General features: G+C 38.9%; 1 protein-coding gene across 1 annotated transcript in view; it reads right to left on the reverse strand.

Moving 5' to 3' along the window:
- KCNH1 (potassium voltage-gated channel subfamily H member 1) overlaps positions 1 to 20107 on the reverse strand; it is a 181432-nt gene that overhangs the window by 111532 nt on the left and 49793 nt on the right. Inside the window, exon 7 of the mRNA XM_086460603.1 lies at positions 14926 to 15355. Within this exon, the coding sequence (XP_086316729.1) occupies positions 14926 to 15355 (430 nt within the window). The remainder of the gene's footprint in view (positions 1 to 14925; positions 15356 to 20107) is intronic.

The following is a 20107-nucleotide window of genomic DNA, read 5'->3' on the forward strand; positions in this document are numbered from 1 at the left end:
TTCCCTCTCTCTCCTACAGGACCTGATCATTCAGAACTGGGGCACAGAAGAGACGCTTGTTTTCCCTACCCATCCTGGCCACAGGCTCAGCAGAGACTCTGGAGGAAACTTGCCGTTTCTCAGCTATAATTACAGCAAGTGCTCTTTTTTTCACTTTAGATGAATCTACAGCCTGTTGAACTGTGAGAAGCAAGCTATTCTGTAGCATTTAAAATGACCTGCAATTAACGGGCATTTCAAACAGCAGGTCATTTGGGAAAGTAGCCCTGCTTTACATGAATGCACTTGGTCCACCAGGCAACCAGCGACTGACGGCAAGGTCCTCCAGAGCTGTTGAAACAGAAGTACTACTGTGTAGTTATTGAAAGACAAAACTTTCCTGTTAGCAACCAGTGGGGAATTTGGCTGTGCAGCCTCAAGCAAACATTACTGCCTATCAACCATTTTGTGCATTGCTGCATAGAAAATGGTACAAACCCAGATACTTTCCTCTTAAAAGTATAGAGCAGTGCTCTCTGGCAGTATAAGTTTAGAGGCAGCAATTACAGCAGGAAAGCAGTGCTAGCCACACACATATGCGCACAAACATAGTAGTCTTGGATTTAAATTCTTTCTTTTTCTCCACCCATACTGCCTTCTTCTGGGAAGCAGCTCCTTTCACTGCCCATTTACCCAAAATTAATCAAACTCTTCAGCCATCCCTAGTGTTAGCTTAAAGCCTGGGCCTACAGACCCTGGCCACAACCCCTCCTGGGTCAGTACACTGCATTTGCATATTGTATGGGACATGTGGCGATACCCAACATCGAAAGCTTACAGGAAACAGCATTTCTCATTCATATGCAGGCACAAAAAGCTTTCCCAGATTCCTTCCCCACTACTCTCCACTTCTGACATTACCTCATATTAAATCTCTACTGAAGAGGGAGCACAACTATGGTGTGGCTTACGGAACAGTTCTCATAGTAGTAATGTCATCAACATTGATTTACACATGGTTGTGCAGAATGTGCAAGGCTAGAAAGCTAGTTCTGTTCCTGACTGGTTCTACCAGCTACTCCTCCAATGCATCAGGAGAATTCAAGCTTCATAGCAGACTGCTGTCCTTTCCAACTGAAGGCAAACAGCTTGAGAAGTGTGGTTACCCCCAGGTCTCTTATCTTCTCTGACTCTGAATGTCTTATCTGACCCAGTATCTCACTGACCAATGAAATACTGAACTGCCTATTTCACTGCACTGTGGACCACTGGAATTGTACAGGTACTTCACGTACTGAACCATTCACACCTTTCGGCTACAGTTGCCTGCTGCATCATATTTTCCATTTCAACCTAAACTAGTAATGACTCAGAGCATTTTCTTCTGTCTGTCTGCCCAATGGTACAACACAACAATCCCATAAAACAGTAGTTTTCCCTCCAGTCTTCTGTATTATTGAAGTCTGGATATGAATAAAAAAGCATTCCATTCTGGATCTGAACTACAACCTCATGAAGCGAGATATCTTTTACATTGGCATAATCATGATCAGAATCTCACACACATTGTACAGTACAACAATCAAACCTGATAAAATCAGTACAGTCAACTGGCCATACTTACCTCATGCCCCAGCATGCACTCTTCCTCACAAAAATAAGTATCTCAAATTCCTTTTTCAAGTCTTTGCCTGCTTCAAAGAATCATGCTTCAAACCATGCTCTTTCAGCCGCAAAGACCAAAGAGAAATATTGCTCACCTGTTGGACTACAGGTTTATAACTAGTACAAGGAAACAACCATCTTAAACATGTACCATGTAAGATTCTGTCTATTTTGGGAAGCAGTCAAAAAAGAAATTTAAGAGTTTGAAAAGGAAAAAGAGAAACTTTAATTTCAACTGCAGGTTCTATTTCTCTTTATCTCAACGCCTGCTGCCCCTTTTGTCCACCCACACACCCCAGCACGAAAGCAAAAGCAGCAAGGAAAACTCGGTAGCTACATGATTCTATCTCACAAGTGCATTTACTAACAGACCAGCAGGAGCCCAAAAATCAGAGGGTCAGCTGTACTGTCCTGAAAGGACAGCCTTCTAACACCACCACTGGAAAACACGAGCATCCATCCACTTGGCAGCTTCAAGTCATAGCCCAGAAAACGCTTGACAGTGTCACACAGATCTCTGCCTTGCAGGTACTGCTGTTCCCAAACTACTAAACACAAGTGGAGAAGCTTTGATTGATTTGCCTGTTTTCACAAGGAGTGTTCTGTCTTCTTTCATACCAGTGAGGAAAAAAAAAAAAAAACTCTGACCCACCTGCCTCTCTGCTTTTCCCGTTCTTCCAGAAAGCTCCCCTCATGGTCAGACAGCATATTCCAGTGAAATTTCCAGCCTGTACTGGGGACTCTGCATGCTCGGATGCCTCTTGGAAATACCTACACCAATGCAGGCAGCATGGGGAACAAACAGGAGGAGCTCAAAAGACTATGTACAGTTACAGGGAAATGACCTCACTGGGATCATGGAGACACAGCGGGATGGTTCACACAACTGAAACCCTGCAATGGATGGACACAGGCTCTTCAGGAAGGGGAGGCTGGGAGACCAAGGAAGTGGACTTGCCCTTTATTTGAGAGAGCAGTTGGATGCATGGAGCTCTGCCTGGGGATGGTTCAGGAGCCAGCGAAGAACTTAGGGGTCATGGTTAGTGGGTAGACCAACACAGGTGCCATTGTAGCAGGTATCCGTAATAACACCTATTTGCATTTTAGCAGAACTTTAACCTCAAGTTAAGACTGATGCTCTTTTGAGAGGCAGGTCCCTCCCCACCTCACTACACAAAGTCTAAATACATAAGATGGACAAAGAAGAGAAAACAGGTTATGGAAGGTAACACCACAGGTTAACACCTCAGCTGGGTATGGGACTCAGCTCCCCTGTGTCACACTACAGGGCACTAGCAACTGGATCCCAATGTCTCTTCCGGACAGCTTCTTGCAGAGCTTCCTGTCACTTAAGTTTATCATCTACATGAAGGTTCAAAGAAATATTAGACATTATTTTCTCTGCATGAGCAGATCAGAACAGCATAGTAGGGCAAAGGTGGCACTTAGCTAGGTCATCGCCTCCTTTTAGCTGCCCACAGTCAGTGTGGCACCTACATGACACTGTATCTCAGAGTAATTTGCCTATTTGGCAATTCCACTATGATTTTCACAGGAGCTTGCTAACTTCACGTGGAATAAGGCTTCCTTCCAGAAAACCGCTCATTTTCCCCTCCCACATTCTGTAGCTGTTACCTCATTATTAACCTGCAGTCAACTTATTTGCAAAGAGCGTAAGAAAACCAGTCCTGGAAATTTTAGTTTTGGCATACTTAGTTCCTGATAAAATTGATTTTATAATTTTCTCAATCATGTGAAGAAAGGCTTTTATGAAGAAAGAATAAGCAGAATCAAAAATATTCAAAACAAGAGTGAATCAAGAAATCTAAGCCTATTTGCATCTTTGCAATACAGGACACGACCTTCTCTTCCCTTCCCTCTACATTTAAATGCACCAAACTGAATGAGAAGCTTAACGTCCAACAAATGTTTTTGAAGATTTTGAAAAAGGAAAATTAAGATCGGGTTGATTCAAAATTGGAGCAAGTGTGCTACTTCATATTTTACATAAGTTGTACTAAAAGTATAGTCAATAAGTGATGCAACTAATAAATAAGCTTACAGTTTTCAGAATTCAATTAATGAACCGCCTAGAAGCTCTGAGGAGTTTAGGGTCTCTGTGGACCAGTATGATTCAAAAACCCTGGCATTATTTTCCATGCTTTTGTAGTAAATCTTAATTTTACAAAAAAAAACCTCACAAAACCAACTCATTCAAGTTCAATTTCAAAGACAGAAATTAATTGTTTACCTTAAGTCCAATTTTCTCTCCTTCAATCTGGCCTCTGAACACTTGGAAGATGTTACCAATCTCCAGCACCCTCTCATATTGTAGTGAAAACACCTAACGATCTTCCCACTAACACTGAAGAACTACTGAACCATGACCCTGAATCATCCCACTCACCTGCACTTATCAACCAAATGACTTTTCCTTTTGAGATGGTGACAGAGAGGGCAAGGTTTGCCTATTATCTGACCACAACAATTTACTTTCACACCACCTGCTACAGTTACTGGATTGATTTCAAAGAAGGAAAAAAGCATTTCAATTCATGTTGAGGTGGTTAAGAACAGTCATGCCTTAATACCTCAACTACTTCATTCTTTACCATAAGGCACTTAGGATTTTAGACCCTACTGGCTGTTGAAACCCCTCAGTTAGAAGAATAAATTTTCTACTTTCCTTCCAGGCAAGAGGGCCTTGTCTCCTTCCACATTTTTCACACCAGTTGCAGCAAGAGTTGCTATACTGTGGATAAAAGATACTGACATTTTCATATATATTCCATATTTTCTCAGGAGATCAGAATTTCTTCCATTAGGCTGCTGCTTATGAAAGAATATGTCTTCAGACAGGAACTGAAGTTCAGACTTAGAATATTTCAGAGCGCTCATCTCCAAGAAATGAACTGCATATGACCCACAACAGCGTCTATATCCTCTAGAACGTTATATATTTTTATACATTACATATATAAACATAATTTTTATAAACTGACAAATCTTTTTTTAAAATATAAAAGCAGCCAAACGCATTAAAACTCACTGATCTCAACTAATCATTATTCATTCTCAAGATGCAATGAGGTAGCTCATCTGAGTGGTTAGGGACATGTTACGATCCATAAACCACTCATATATTGCAGCTAGGCAAGCTGCTTCTGCTCTAACATTTTGTAACCTACAGCAGGCCTGCTCGAATACAGTAGCAATTATGTATTAAAATAACTGTATCATTTTTGAAGCTGATGCAGAAGTGAAAGGTGCTTAGAAGATGCTTCAGATCTTCTGTTATATTCCACATATTAGATGACAAGTGACACGATGTGTCATATGAGTAGATGTGCTATTTTGCTATTTTTTCCCCATGCCTATCTAACCGGAATTTTCTTAGACAGAAATGGACTTTGAAATACAGACTATTCTCATGTAGAACCAGATCCTTGTCCAGGATTTCTACCCTTCAGCAACAGAGTTGCTGCTTAAGGAAAGGCCTCCCAGGAATGCGAAGAGAAAGAAAAATGCCATGGTTTTTGTGTGCTACAGGTATTTCGCCAATTTCACAGGTGGGAATCCAGAACAAAACTCTAACACGACAAACCATGCTTTTCTAGATTATGCTTGTGTGCCTCAGTAATTTAAGAATAAAATGATAAACGGAAAACCCCCAGGTTTGTTGTCCTGCATATCAAAACACAATGTCTCTTGCAGATTATTGAAGGGTTTTTTCATAGGAAACAGAACACTCATCTTGTATATTATTCCCTGGTTTACCTGCCTGAAATATTCTCTCTTCCTTTTATGCTCCTGTGCCGTCTCAGTTTGTGTTCTGGATGCATCAGGCACTTCCCTCTCAAACATTAACTTGAGTTAATGATGTTCCTCTAGAATTCAAAACAAATTGGTTGCACATGCTGATGAAGGTTTGAAAGAGCCAGAGCATTTCAATGTTTTACATCTACTTATAGGAAGAAATGTTAGAAATGGCCTAAAGAAAGCAAAATCCTGCACTAATAAGCATGTGATGTGAAAGACATCAGCTGAAAAAGAGACATCTACAGCTAGGATACCTTTTTTTTTTTCCTTATCCTCCTCATTACTATTAAATAATTCAATGTAAAAATTTAGAAACACTGTGCAACAAAGAGAAAAAAGGCAACTACCTATAGCATTACTGTAGTGTGAGCTCTTCATCATATACTGAAAAAACTCAAACCATTACACTTTATAGCTTTCATCTTCTATGCTGACAAACAGAACTATTTTTTCTCCATTTGCATTCAAAGTCCTTTCAGAAGTTGTCCAGTGTCTTGGAGAGCAAGGTTAAGCTCTGCAGGAACAACAGATTGTAAGAACCTTGAGAAATAAAAATTTTCACAAAATTCTCACTTCAAAAATTATCCTGATTGGATTTCCATGATACTGACAGTGATTTGAAGTAAAATTTCCTGGGACTATTCTAGCAATTAAGTTCTAGTATATTCTGAGGTAGGGCCACTCCCTAGATCAAAAGGATGAAGTACAGCCTGAAATTTTTTAAGTCATTAAGGCACAATGACACATCATGAGATGATGCATCAAGTATATATATGTGATATAGATCTGGAATTTTTAATCTTTTTTCCCCACAACCAAAAGTACATGGGCAACTTACCACTGACATTTGCAAATTGCATTTTGCGGAAAATTTAATAGCAATAATTTAATCTAGCTTTAATCTGGTCATATACAATTTAAATAGCAAGAAAAAGAATATTGCTTACTCACCTTCGCATAGTAAGAAAGAATATCTCACACAGAGTTAGTTTATGTTTCCTCAAACCAGGCCAGGAAACAAAGTACTACTACCGTATTAATATACTTACAAAAACTATTTTGTTTCTTCTGTAAGTATTGCTTTGAAGTGTGTTGTGGAGAGGAGGTGACTAACCTCATATGAATGGGCCACTCCTCATATAGCCACGGTTGTTAGCTCAGACGGATTTATTACAGCATTAGCACTGGTGTTGTGAACCTGAAAAAACCTTCCAGTCCATCTTAGCCTGGAGACAATGATTTTTGTGGGAGTTCACTATTTATATACGCCTCACCTGAAGCCTGCCCTTTTGCTGGCTTTGACAACAGTGTTGTATGTTTCAGTAGAAGTAATCCTTAAAAAATCTGCAGGCCTTGGACATCCTTATTCAAAAAGGAGACAACTTTTAAGAGCTACAGTTCAGGGTTTGGAGCTTGCTATGTTGTGAAGCCTGTCAGCACTGACTGCATCTCCCCAGCATGCCCTGTCTGTACTGAATATCAATGATGTAACTCTGTACGGGCCAGATGCTCCTGCTCATCAGCGGGTCTGAGAATGCCACCGTGATCTGGTGCAGTCTCATGCTTACTGATGAGAGATACCGATGTGCTTCACTGAAAACTGCATCCCTTAAGACTCTGCTGTCTGAAGAATTGTTTATATAGTCAAACAGCCTAAAACAATGTTGTCTATCCATTTTTTTATCACAATGACTGGGGTTTTGGTAGGTAGGGTTTTGTTGGGGTTTTTCGTGTTTGCTTTTTACTCTTACTGTTTTTCTTTCATTCTTTACTCCCAACAAGAAAAACTGAGGTATTTACATTTAGAGTTAACCAGATCAAATCCTGCCCTAATAGCCAAACCCTCCTTCTAACCTTCAGAGAAACTCTATCTGGATTTTCTCCTGGCCCTACCTCTTTGCTGAAACTTGGTGTAGCTGAGAAACATATCCACAACACTTCTAGTGGTTCATTCTAAAGGAGAAAGCACCCATGCAAAATAACATTCAGAAATCCCAAACAGTTGCTTAACAATTATAGCAATAACACACCAGCTCTTCACATACCATGAACAGCTTCAAACAAGAAGTAATAAAGCACAGCAGAGAGGAGTGAGGGAATAGGTCTGCAAAGACTGTTCCTACTTATTAAAAAGAAATTAAAAAATTTAAAAAAAAAAATCCAGGCCTTTAAGAATTACTAGCTTGAGTAGTGCTCCTGGTGGCCAAGATAAATAAGAATGAAAAGCAATGTAGAACTATCAGCCACATGGAAAGCATGCCAACTGCAACCTTAAGTGGCTACAAGAAGTCTGTGGCATCCAAGAGATTTTTGTCATCTTGCCAGGGTTAGTGAGAAAGAACAGGTATCCAAGAGACCACTTTTGCAAGGCAAGGCTTCTTTTTCTTTTCGCAGCATGACCACAAATCAAAACATTGCACCTGCAATAACCACAAATACAGAAAAAGTTGCTTTGGCTTTGAAATCTCATAGACTTTTGTACTCAGCCCCTGAATGATATCCTCAGCAAACCCAGCCAGCACTTGGCACATGGCTGGCCCTCAGTTTCAGGCCACCAACTTTCAGCAAAATCAGTTTTAACGTACCCCTGCCCCTCATCCTCTAAAAGGGGTACTAGGGGCACACATGCTTCTCTTACAATTAGATATGTGTTTGGTAAGTACACACAGCGTTGTCACATCCATTGGTTCTAACAAATGATGAACTGCCTTATGAGGGGAAAATCACGCCTCAGGAACATCATCAAACATGATGCTGCAATGCGTCTGTATCTCATTCAGGTATTTTGATAATAACAGTCTAGTTTTCACCAGTTCCTGGCTATCCTTGTTCATAGCAGCCTCTGAACACTTCCTACCTTACTGAGGGGTCACCAAAGCACGCTAATCCTCCATGAGGCTGGGAAGGAGCAACACTGACATGTATGTCATGATACCAGCCACCAAGATTTTCTTACGGTTCAGAGGGATGTTCATATTACTAGGGCAGATTCCTGTTCCGTTCAGCAAGAGTGCTGTAAATGAAACTACCTAATTATGTTTTCAAATTTACTTAATGTTATCCTCATTCCTGTTTTTATGTCTAATGAGAAAGAAGCTATTCACAGACAAAGCTGAACAAAGCTACTCCACGCTCCTGGGATCTGTGTCTACTGTAATCAGAGACAACAGCTGAAGCGCTGTAGGACTGCATGATGCTTGTGTTGCACAAGATCAATGAAGATGAGTGGTTTCGCTCTCTGGTCTGTTTTGACTAATGAACTCAGTGTCTGAAAATTTATTACAGTATGTGAGCACGCATATCCTCGAGTTTGACCTTTTAACTCCTACTTTTGTTCTTTTTCCATGATCCCTCTTCACTATGTGGTCTAATTACAGTGCTCACTGGGGAATTTATGATTTAGTTCAGCATTCAAACATGTGCCTGTTCCTGAATGAACTTCATACTTTGGATGAGTCTTGTAGTTCCAAGTTGTTCCTAATGAACAAGGAGAATTTCATCTGAACAGGCACCAAAAGCTTGGGATCTGCAGAAGGCTCCCAAAATGATAGATTTTGCTCAGTTGCTCAAAATCCAGATAGGCAAGCATCCCTCAGTATTATACTATGTTAAAAGTGGAAAACGCAAAACATTTTTAGAACTGTTCATCCCTACTCCACCTGCACAGCAAGGGGACTGCTGACACAGTGCCCAGATATGAAAACTGCAAATAGAAGTCCTCGGGTTTCTGCTATTGCTTAGGAAAAATAAACAGTACGCAACCCAACATGACAGCTTCACTAAAGAAAATGTACAAGAACTGTTATTTTGAGGCGTATGTCTCCACAGGGAAGAAACTAAAAATTGAAATAGCTTTTTTCCCCCCAAGTATTAAAAACGGAAAATATATATCTTTCCACAGACCCAGACAGTGGTTTTAAACCTGGTTTTATATAACATCAGCCTCTGAAAGATCTGTCTGTAGACATATTCCCTATTAACTAGCAATTTAGTGGCCATCTGTGGAAAGAGATAAGCAAATATACTTTGATTCCTTTAAAATGAAGCTGAGGAGTTAATTGGGTTTACTTCCAGTAGTAACACACATACTTCTCTACATATACACACATACACTCAACAAATAAAGTGAGGCAAAGCCATGCAGGTCAGTTCATTGATAGATGTGAAGTCAGTTTGCTTGGTAAAACCCTAATTTACCATATGTTCAGGAAAACCAGCTACACAGTAATATGAACTGAGTATCTTATCAGAAGCATCAAGCCTCCACAGAACAGAAATCCCTAAGAGCAGCCACAGGAGAGTTCATCTCTACTTCAAAAGAATTTGTTCTTCCCAACAGATGTGCCTTATTTGAGGTCAAGAATCAAGAGCATTTTTCACCTACCCATGCCCCCTTTGGTGGAGCTGACCAATGAACCATACATCCCCATGGCTACATGATGAGTATGCTGCAGGCCCTCACAAATCTAATTAGGGGTTGCAAAATAACCAACAACCATGTCAAAATAACCAACAGTAAAACACTTTCTCCCTGAAAACTGCAGTCACAATGAGGTCAGTAGGACAGAGCATGCCATCACTGCATTTGAGAGCACAAGAACACCTCCCTGCAGAAAGTGGCCCCGAAACAGAGACCAGGGCCACTGAGACCAAGCCATGCTTCCTTACACTTTGCCCCAAGTGTAAAACCAACCAACCCAGCAAGCTCCACAGGGTCAATACCCACACGCAGCTCATTCACCTCAGTCATCCCTTCCTAGTGTCTATGCACTGCTAACACGACATACCTACCCTTCCTTCTACAAGCTCATATACCTTAAATTTTTTAGTAGGCCAACATTTGCACTCAACTTAGCCAAAATTCCTACCAGTCCAGGACAGCTTCACTAACATATCTCTAAAGTTTTAATTATAAGTTACCTGAATTTATTATTTACCATAATGAAAGACTGAATAAAAAAAGAAAAAGGAAGTGGTCTTACCTACTTTTTTAAACAGCTATCTGACATTATAGCAAAGTACTATTACTAGTGGTCAATGGGTCTACGGTTATGGGTTAATGTAACACAAATGTATTTCTGCCATACGATCAGCTTTACAGAGGAAGTAAGCAGTGAGCAAAAGGGGATATATCAGTGGCTGAGCAGCAAAGAAAACCAAATTTTGTCTTACAGAAGATGGAACATAATTACAGAGAATTAACTCCATCTCTCTATGCATATTAAACACACATGGAAGGACACAAGTTATGAACTGCTTACACTACCAAATATCTGTAATATCCTGAGCCTTTCAGACACAAACATCCTGTTTGGATGTTACCATAGTCCTGTGCTGACTGTACCACAAGCCTTTCAAGTCTGTTTGCCAGTGGAGAAGACAGCAATACCTGTCTTAAAATCACTTGTTTACAGAGGAACTCCTCTCCTGGAACAGAGAGGCTCAACTGACAACACTCCAAGATCAAAGAAAAAAGTATTGCTGCTATTCATGACTTTCCTCCCCAGAAACTATTCAAGATACTTAGCCAGTAAATCAAGTAAACCAAACCAAAACTAAAAACTAAGTTTGCTGGAAACAAGGACCAGAAAGCTGTGCAAAACTGCAGCACCTGGCAAAGCTCCTCAGGGTAGCACACATCATGTCCAGCCTTCCCCAGAGATACAAGAACTCTGCACAATCAAATCCATTCTATTAAAAATAATTCCAGAATATCAAAGATGGAAGAAAAAAAACATATGGTCTCTTTTTCTTCTTCTAGGCATCATAATGCATTTGCATTCTCTCTCTTTGAGGGTATACACATATGCTATGTACATAGGTATCATGCTATGTACATAGGTATCTACGCATGTATATATATGATTTACTTATTCTTAAGTTCACTGAGTAGGAAGAATTCACACTTCTAAAAGTAAATTCTTCCTTTTCCTCCAGTTGATGCCAACAGCTGCGCTCCAGGGAAGCAGTTCTTGAGTGCCCTTACCCAACCATGGTGGTATAGCTCATGAAGCAAACTGAAGTCAAGACCATTGACACCAAAAATCAGAGGGAGGTTGCAAAAAGCAATGCTATGACTCTGAACTGGATCCAGGAACGAGCAAGCACCACACTGCTGTCATTTCTCGGTCAGCCACCAGTGGGAGGCAAGTGCTTACCATGCACTGAAGTGCTACCTGCAGCCCAACTTTCTGCAGGGTAGCTACACATACAGCCCCTGCAAAGAAGGTGGGGATCGCAGACATTTTCATACATGTTGACCACCATCTCCACTTCAGGAAATATCAGTTTCTTTTACAAATGAAGAGAAGATCAAAATTTCAAAGGTCATCTTGCTAATAAACTTGTGACTGTAAGCTCAGCTGGCCACAATATTGTTTAACAAGCCACTAGTTTTTACACACAGCACTTACTGCTGTTCAAAAAAAGCAGCGAATAAAACAGACAAGGAGAAGGAAATGTTATCATTTGCTTTCCACTCATCTAAATCTGTCCCCATCAGGCTAATGTAAGTTTTACTATTTATTTACAGAAGGTTAATTGGTCCAAGGGGAAAAAAATTACCCTCCTTTCAAAAATTTTCAGCCCATTTAAAGTAAAATTGCTGGAATCACTTTTGAAATATTAATGCTGGCTGTTATACATTTGTCCCCAAATACTCTTTTTTTTTTTTTTTTGATGACACTACAGTGGCAGTTTTGGAATCTCAAAAGTAATCATATTAACATGTTGTCTTATTCAACTACACAAAACTGGTAACATCCTCAAAGAAAAAGTGACAGTGTTGTTTCCATCTCATACAGAAAAGGTTGTAAAATGACTTTACTTATTTCACTGGACTACTTAAATATCCAGGTATGTACTTTTGCCCACATTGTACCTAGCCACTTCAAAACCAACATAAACCCACACAGTTCTTAAAGGCTTATCCTCTAGCAGGGAAGAAGTTAATGGGGTGATATGTTTGAGGCTGGACTTGGCAAATCCCACCTACCTTCAACTGGAGTTTTAGGTAGTCAAACAATCAGGCTCTCTCTGCATCCTTTATGGAAAGAAAATAGCATTCCCTGTGCTACAGAACGACGGCAGTATCTTTTAAGAATGCATCACTAGACAGGTGCTAAAATAAATGAAGTGTTCATGGCAAAGTATAAATGAAAAATCATATACACTTTCCTTTTATAAGTAGGCAGTAATGCATTAGCAGAATTGACTTGAAATTCCTTATTTCTGATGCTTTGGACATTCACAGCCCCTATCCATCCCATATGCAAATCTATGTGATCTGACATCTGCAAAATGAGGACCATACAGGAACACATAACCACCACGTAAGTGGTCAGCTCAGCTCATAACAAACATGTTACCTGGCCAGTGACAAATATGAATTTTTCTGAGTGACGTACAAAAGCTTTAGCCAGGAATCTTGTTTTTCCCCTCCACCGCCTCTACCCCTTATACCTTTGCTATGTACCTTTCGGGATCCCAACAGATCAGACAAAATACTTACAAAATAACCCTAGTTCAAGCTCATATCAATGTTTGAAAGCTTAATTCTACAGGCAAAATAGTGTTATTTTAATATAATATTTTATGGTGGAAGAATGTCTATCAGTAATTAAGCTCTAAATAGCTGCAAACAAAACAAATCATTTTTGTTCCTCCCATCCTGAGGAACACCACAGCTCAAAATTTCAGCATGTTAAAAGCAATCAAGATCCTACAAAATCCAGAGAGGTAAACTCAAACTTAGTTGCCATTCAAGCAAACACATATTGTGAATAGTCCTAATGATTTCCAAGTAGTTGTTCACAGGATAAAGGTGATAAGATACACTGACAGTTAGAGGGTTAGAAATCTAAGGTTCCCAAAGTCCAAATACAAAAAAAATTGTTTCCCTCAAATGTGATCGCAGTCATGACACTTAAAATTGACAGAACACTATTTTTTACAACTTGCTGAAATTAAATTTCATTTTAGAATTCAGAGCAGATATCTATCGGCATCAATCTTGCATAAATTCAGTTTCTTTCCGTCACATTTTCATATAGAGAGTTTGGAGCAGGCACAACTCCAAAATATCCCCATGTACATTCCTGATTTTATGAAGGTGATGTTCATTCAGTATCCATAGTACTAAATAATAATACTGGGTAATACTAGCTGTTATTGTCTAGCTAGTATCATGAGCATAACCAAATGAACAATAAGCCAAAGGTCAGGATATTTCCTATTAAACAGCTACCTTCATCAGGAAATATGTTTGGAAGCCTGTTTTGTACTACACTGCTACATTGTCTAATGCACCTTCTCATGAGAAAACAACATCATTTTCTCAAAGTTTTATATAAATTTCCCTTCCACAACTTAATAGGATGGTGGGACTCTTAGCAGTGGAAAAAGCTATAAGAACAAAATTAACAGTTTTTATAGCTAAAATATCCGATACCTGCACAATCACGAATGCTTATCTTTATACTTCTCACTAACCTTCAGTCTTCTTAACAATGCACACAAACTCAGTACTTGATTTCAGTGCTGCTGTAAAATGACATACCAAAATCAAAGCTTCATGTTTCTATCATAACAGGCACTGTGCTGCTAATTGAGTTTCATTATATACTTGGTTTTAATTTTCTGCTTAGCAAGGATTGACTGTTTCTCTCTTGACGTAATATTACCATACAGAAGCTTCTCTCTTTCTCCATATGATATGCTCTTCTATGTACAAAGCAGAATTTTCTTCCTTATTTTGGGTCAAATTCCACCCTTGCCTAGTAAAACATGACCTAGCTTAACAGTGGCCACCATATGGCTCTTAAATCCAAGTAGGTCTCAAGGCACTTTGAGTGCAGATCCTGCATTGAAGCGACAACACAGCCAAAAGCTGGACAGCTTGGCAATATGAATCCCTTGTGACAAGAAAATGCTAGCCAGAGGTGCCCAAGGCCAGTATCACCCCGATTGCTTTAGGATCTAACTATATGCTCAGCCCATAGCAGAGTTTGTGGCCTCTAGAGAGCTACTGTTCTCTCTCCTCCACGAGATGCTCCTGAACCTCCTCCCACTCATCGACCCACTTGTTCAATATATACAGGTCTCAGACATACAAAGATTTTGCCACATACCAAATACAGGCACATTTGTCTGTGCCCACTGTGGTGCATTAATTTTTAATACTTCAAGCTTTATACATTTTATGGTTTACTTACAAGAGAATATTGAAAGGATATTAACAAATATTGCTTCCAAAATGACTGAATTTTTGCTAGTCACAGCAATACTCCCACCTGTGATTTTAAAACTAACCAGTAAGAAAGTATGTAATACCTATACCACCAAAAATATTTTAAGCTGCATAATAATATTTGACACAATTCCAGATGTTCTTATGATATCAGTATTCATGACACACAGCTGTTTGGCATTGTGTGTGTGAGAGAGAGAATCTCTAATACTTACAGCCAATCATCATCATAGCAACAGCAAAGATCTTCTCCCCATCTGTGGTCGGAGCAATGTTCCCAAATCCAACACTCGTGAGGCTGGTCATTGTAAAATACAACGAGGAGATGTAGACGGAATCTTTGCTTGGTCCACCTTCCCATTTTCCAAAGCCTGATGCGTTAAAGCGGTAAGGTGTTCCTATTGACATCCCCAGCTGATAGAGCCAGCTCTCCATTCGGATCGTGTTTGTATCCTCATCGATAACTTCATAGTCTCCTATGCTGTACCAAATGCAGGCCAACCAGTGTGCTGCAAGACCAAACACACACACCAGTAGAACCAAGACTGCTGCGCCGTATTCAATGTAGTGGTCCAACTTCCGAGCTACACGACCAAGCCGAAGTAGCCTGACCACTTTAAGTGAACTGAAGAGGCTACTGATGCCCTAGAAGGATAAAGCACAGTGACCATTAGCATTTAATATTAAAGCAGCATTATTCATAACTGCAGTTTCCAAAGACACGAGGTGATCCATAACAAATAGGTCATCAGATAACACTTGAAAAGAGAGATGGTGAAACATGAAAAGGTTAGTGACCCTCTTCAGGGATGGACATACGTACTCTTGTCTTCATCCACTATTTTGTGGGTTGCTTTCTGAACTCCCCTTTCAGATTATTTGAATATATATTGAATATACAAATACATTTGTAAAGACTTCAAATGACAGGCTATTTCTTGCATGTCCAGTTGTGCAAATAGACCACCCCTGAGCATCCAGACACTACTTTAGGCTGACTGAAAATAAATGTGGAAGTCACTGATCACTAAACTATACAAATCTAATGTTGAAAGGAATATAACCAGACACCTATTGAGTTCACTCCAGCACCTGGAGTCATGAACCTCTTACAGCTATTCCTGGCTTCCTTATGATCCTGGGCAATGCACGTCCTCTCACGCCTCAGACATAACACAGTTTGCAGTATTTAGCTCAAACATACCAGGAAGATAAATAAAGCAGGCAAAAAAATACTGGAAGTACCTGGTGATTTGTAATTATTCAGTGTACCAGCGCATTTCCTAGGACTTTACTTTCATATAAGAATTCACGCACTGATAATCAGTCCTCTGACATTTCTCACTCGGACAACACAAAGCTTAACTATTTCAAATATCTCACTGTCTAATCCCCACGTCATATTCTTTTTGACAGCTTTGTTATCAATGTAGTATTTCTGTGCTGATACTAATACAGCCCCCATAAAACAGAATTAAGCCAGCATGCAGGATTTTGTATTGTTATCTTTCAGACAGATTTGCAATTCTATGCATAAGTTAAATAAAAAAAAAAAATTCAAAGCCATTTGGGGCACAAGAAGATCTGAATAACCTTTCGTAAAATCCTTTTTTTTTTTTTTTTCCCTACTCCCTCTTATCAAGACTGTTTCATATACAGAAGTCTGATTAAAATTTAAGCAGACTGGTTTAATGAGTATTTCTGGAAATGCATAATTGCATACTTCTGGTCACCAGCTTTTACTGGAAGTTTGTTTATTCCTGCATAAATATAACTGCTTCAGTATCTTAGGCTGGTTCAATGCACTAGAAGAGATGTTTTATTAAACAATTACATAAACCATATTGACTCATGTTCCCCAAGACTGCAGCAATGTATTTCCCCTTTCTTTCATGAATTTGTCATGATTATTTTGACTCATTTTCAGAGACAGATGTAGTTTGTTACCTGGGAACACACTATAAATTTCTACTAAGTATTTAGACAAGATCTAACACAAACAGGGGGAGGGGAGTAAAAAGGAAGAACAAAGAGAAAAAAGCAGCCTTCCTTTAAATCAGAGATACTTGCAGAGATCTAAAGAGACCAAGTGATCTATTCTTTTAATGATTATCTATGCCAAATTTTTCACTGATGCAAAAATTCCTTCACAAAATTCCTTCCATTCCAAAAATTCCTTCCATTTCCCATTCGTTCCATATCCAGCTTTGTTTTGTAAACAATGGAGCAAAGCCTTGATGCCAATTCAGAGAATATGAGGACACAGAAGGCATAAAGCCTTCATTTCCAGGGGAGGGAAAGCGGGTACTTCTGAACACTCAGTATGGAGAGGAAAAGCAAAGGAGAAACCACAAAAAACTGTCACACGATAGCTGTATTTTAGAACTGGATATGCAAGTCCCTGAGTGACAAGTACATATAGTCTCTACATTCTAAATATCCACATTCTGATATTACAACACAACTTTCTGGCCTTTTTCCTCAGGACCAATACCCATTTCTCCCTTTCCTCTTTACAAATTTTAACAGCAACCCAATAATGTTTTACATTTTGAGAGGTCTCCAGTAATGCCCTGCTTTTAGCTTCAGTCTCAAACCCAAGGTTTTTTAATCACACATTGCTTACAGGTCTCAGGCAAGTGCAGGAAATTTTTCAAACCCAACATTCTAAAAACCAGTTTTATTTTTGCTCAAAAATAGTGGTGCAAAACTTGTTCTTAAAATTAAAACTCATTACTGGGATTTTAAATAAATAGATGCTGTTTGTCAGTAAGAGTCCTACCAAAGACAAAAATAATAATGATTCAGGAAAGACTTAAAAGTTTGGAATTTGGATAATTCTTAATTGAAAAAAAAAGTCAAGGATCAGAAATTCTTGGGGGGGGGGGGGTGTTATCACAGAAGAGGAGTTTAAGAAATTTGATATGAAAAATGGGAATACAAAATAAAATATTTGAAATTGGATTTAAAATGTTTAAGGCAAACTGCTTTCAGGGTACTCTTATCTTAATTTCCCTTGTGAAATTCCCAAAAAAGAATTGTAAAAACATTTAAAATGTTTTTTATGAAATGCAAATGAACTGCATCATTTTGGAGAAAGTGATTCTACCAAATTCTGATCAGAGGTAGAGAGAATTAGGTTTTTTGTACAAAACAAATCTGCTTATTTACAGAAAATAAATACTTGATTTGTTTGTGTCGAAAGGATGCATTTAATATTAAATTAGTCACAATATTTCACCTGACTGCATTGCCAATAAGTTTCTAAAAGTTCAGAAAAAGCTAAAAAAAACCCAAACCCACCCTAATTACTTTTTATTTCAGCATTAACTATTTTTTATTTGATTTCCTCAGAGGAAAGGATTTGTCTATTCTAAATGGATCAATATCAAGAAGAAGAAATGCTCAGGGAAATGATTATTCATATAACTCTCTTAAAAATTTCTAAGTGACAGAATTTCAAATGGGTATAAACAATGGGAAATTTATAGACTTCAATACAGTAGAAAGAAATTAGATTATTCTCTAATACTTTATTGTCACTAAATTTAACAAGTAATATTTTAATACTCACAGGAATAGGTCTGCTAGATTCAAAATTGACATTTTTAGATTACCACTTTCCAAAATAGAAGTGTACTTTTACATTACTGTCCATTTTAATGCTCTCATCAGTGCAGATTATTTTTATGCTTCTATCATACAGATGGCTCCAAGATGTCATGCAAAAGAGCCCGAACTCAATTCACTCCTCTTGATGTGTGTCCCACCCTATTAGCTCTGCTACTCCTATAACCTTTGAGAGACACCCAGAGCTCCTTCTGCCCAAAAGGAACAGATGAACCTCAGCTCATAAAAAGTTACAATTGCACTATGGGTCCCAAATGGGCACCCCCAGATGCTCTGCTCTAAAGGATCACCATAAGGAACATCTGTGTGGCAGGCAGGGAAAGAACAAGACTAATATCTCACAAAGTCCTACCTGGCCTGATTTACTTAGACACAGTCCCAACTATTAGTACTGTATCCAACAGAAACCTTCCCCTGGAGGTATGCAGAAGCTAAGAAATCTGTTATATGGCCAGGGTAGACAAATACTACATTTTTACTAAATTTTGATACAGAGAAAACTTGCGCGCAGTGCTTACTTAAATATGCAGCTTTTAGTTAAATATGGCAGAAAATGCTGAATTTCACTCAAACTTGTATTTCAAATTGCTTGAAGTAACTAAATAACACTAAAGATTCTACTGATGATACCTGCATATAGTTGTTGACAAATATTTAATAGGTTGGCAGGTTTACTTTCATTGCCAGTGATGGCTGATGCATAAAAATGGAAGAATCTGTAGCAAGTTCCCTCCAAACCAAAGGGCAAGCTCAAAGCACTGAGAGCCAGAAGAAATAACTCTGTATTAGCTTATTGAGCAAACCTGAACATCAAAAGTCCTTAAAATAATAAATACAGCTACTCCCCCTTCCTTCCCTCCTACGCCATCTTTGCAGTGGAACTGCACCTCAAACACAACAGAAAAACAGACCAGCCTCGGTCCTAGAGGAAAGCAGGACCCACATTTTACATTCAAAGAGAATGCTTCATAAGTTTGTCCATGAAATACTGCCAAAAATAAATTTCCATGTATAATTGGTCATTAATTAGACCCACTCACTAGATATTGTGCACATTTACACAGATTGTCTTTTGTATCTCCTTGTTTTCTGCAAGACATGATCTACTGTCAGTGCACCCCTTGTCTCACACTGGTATCTCAGCCACATAAGTAATCATCTTTCCAAACATAGGATCCAGGATAACCACGTCTTGGCTCTAGCTTTCCATCAGACAATGTAAGACTTGTGCCATTACTTCCATATCCATAAAAAGAGATAAAAAGACACTGTGATGAAGGACTTTGTGAAATGTTTCGAAAACAGAGGGGCTGCAAGCAGAGTAATTATTAGTTACTTGTGTCATTAAGGTCCCCAGGAACAGTAACAGTGGACACTACAGTACTAGATGCTGTACAAAATAAACAAACAGTTGCTGCTGTTGATTTGCCAAGCAAAGTAAATTCAACTCAATTAATCAAATAATAAAATTCCACCTAGAAATAACAAACCACAAATTGTTTAAAGAACAGCAATAAAAATTAACCACAGCCAAAAAAAAAAAAGTGAGAAATAATCCATTTTCCTTCCAAACAAGACGTAGCATGAACAACTTCAGAAAAGGAATAAAATGCAACTTTCATCCCACCTCCTACAGCTGTAGTAGCACTAGAACTTTAGTAATAGATTCAACCTGCACGACAGTACTCACTTTTTAGGCCATTATTTACTTTTCCTGTGTACAGAAAGAAAATGCACTTAACCCAAGCATTAAGGTTTTTTCTAGGC

The sequence above is a fragment of the Leptosomus discolor genome, chromosome 2 (genome assembly GCF_034619465.1).
Source record: "Leptosomus discolor isolate bLepDis1 chromosome 2, bLepDis1.hap2, whole genome shotgun sequence".
In the NCBI taxonomy this organism is placed as follows: Eukaryota; Metazoa; Chordata; class Aves; order Leptosomiformes; family Leptosomidae; genus Leptosomus; species Leptosomus discolor.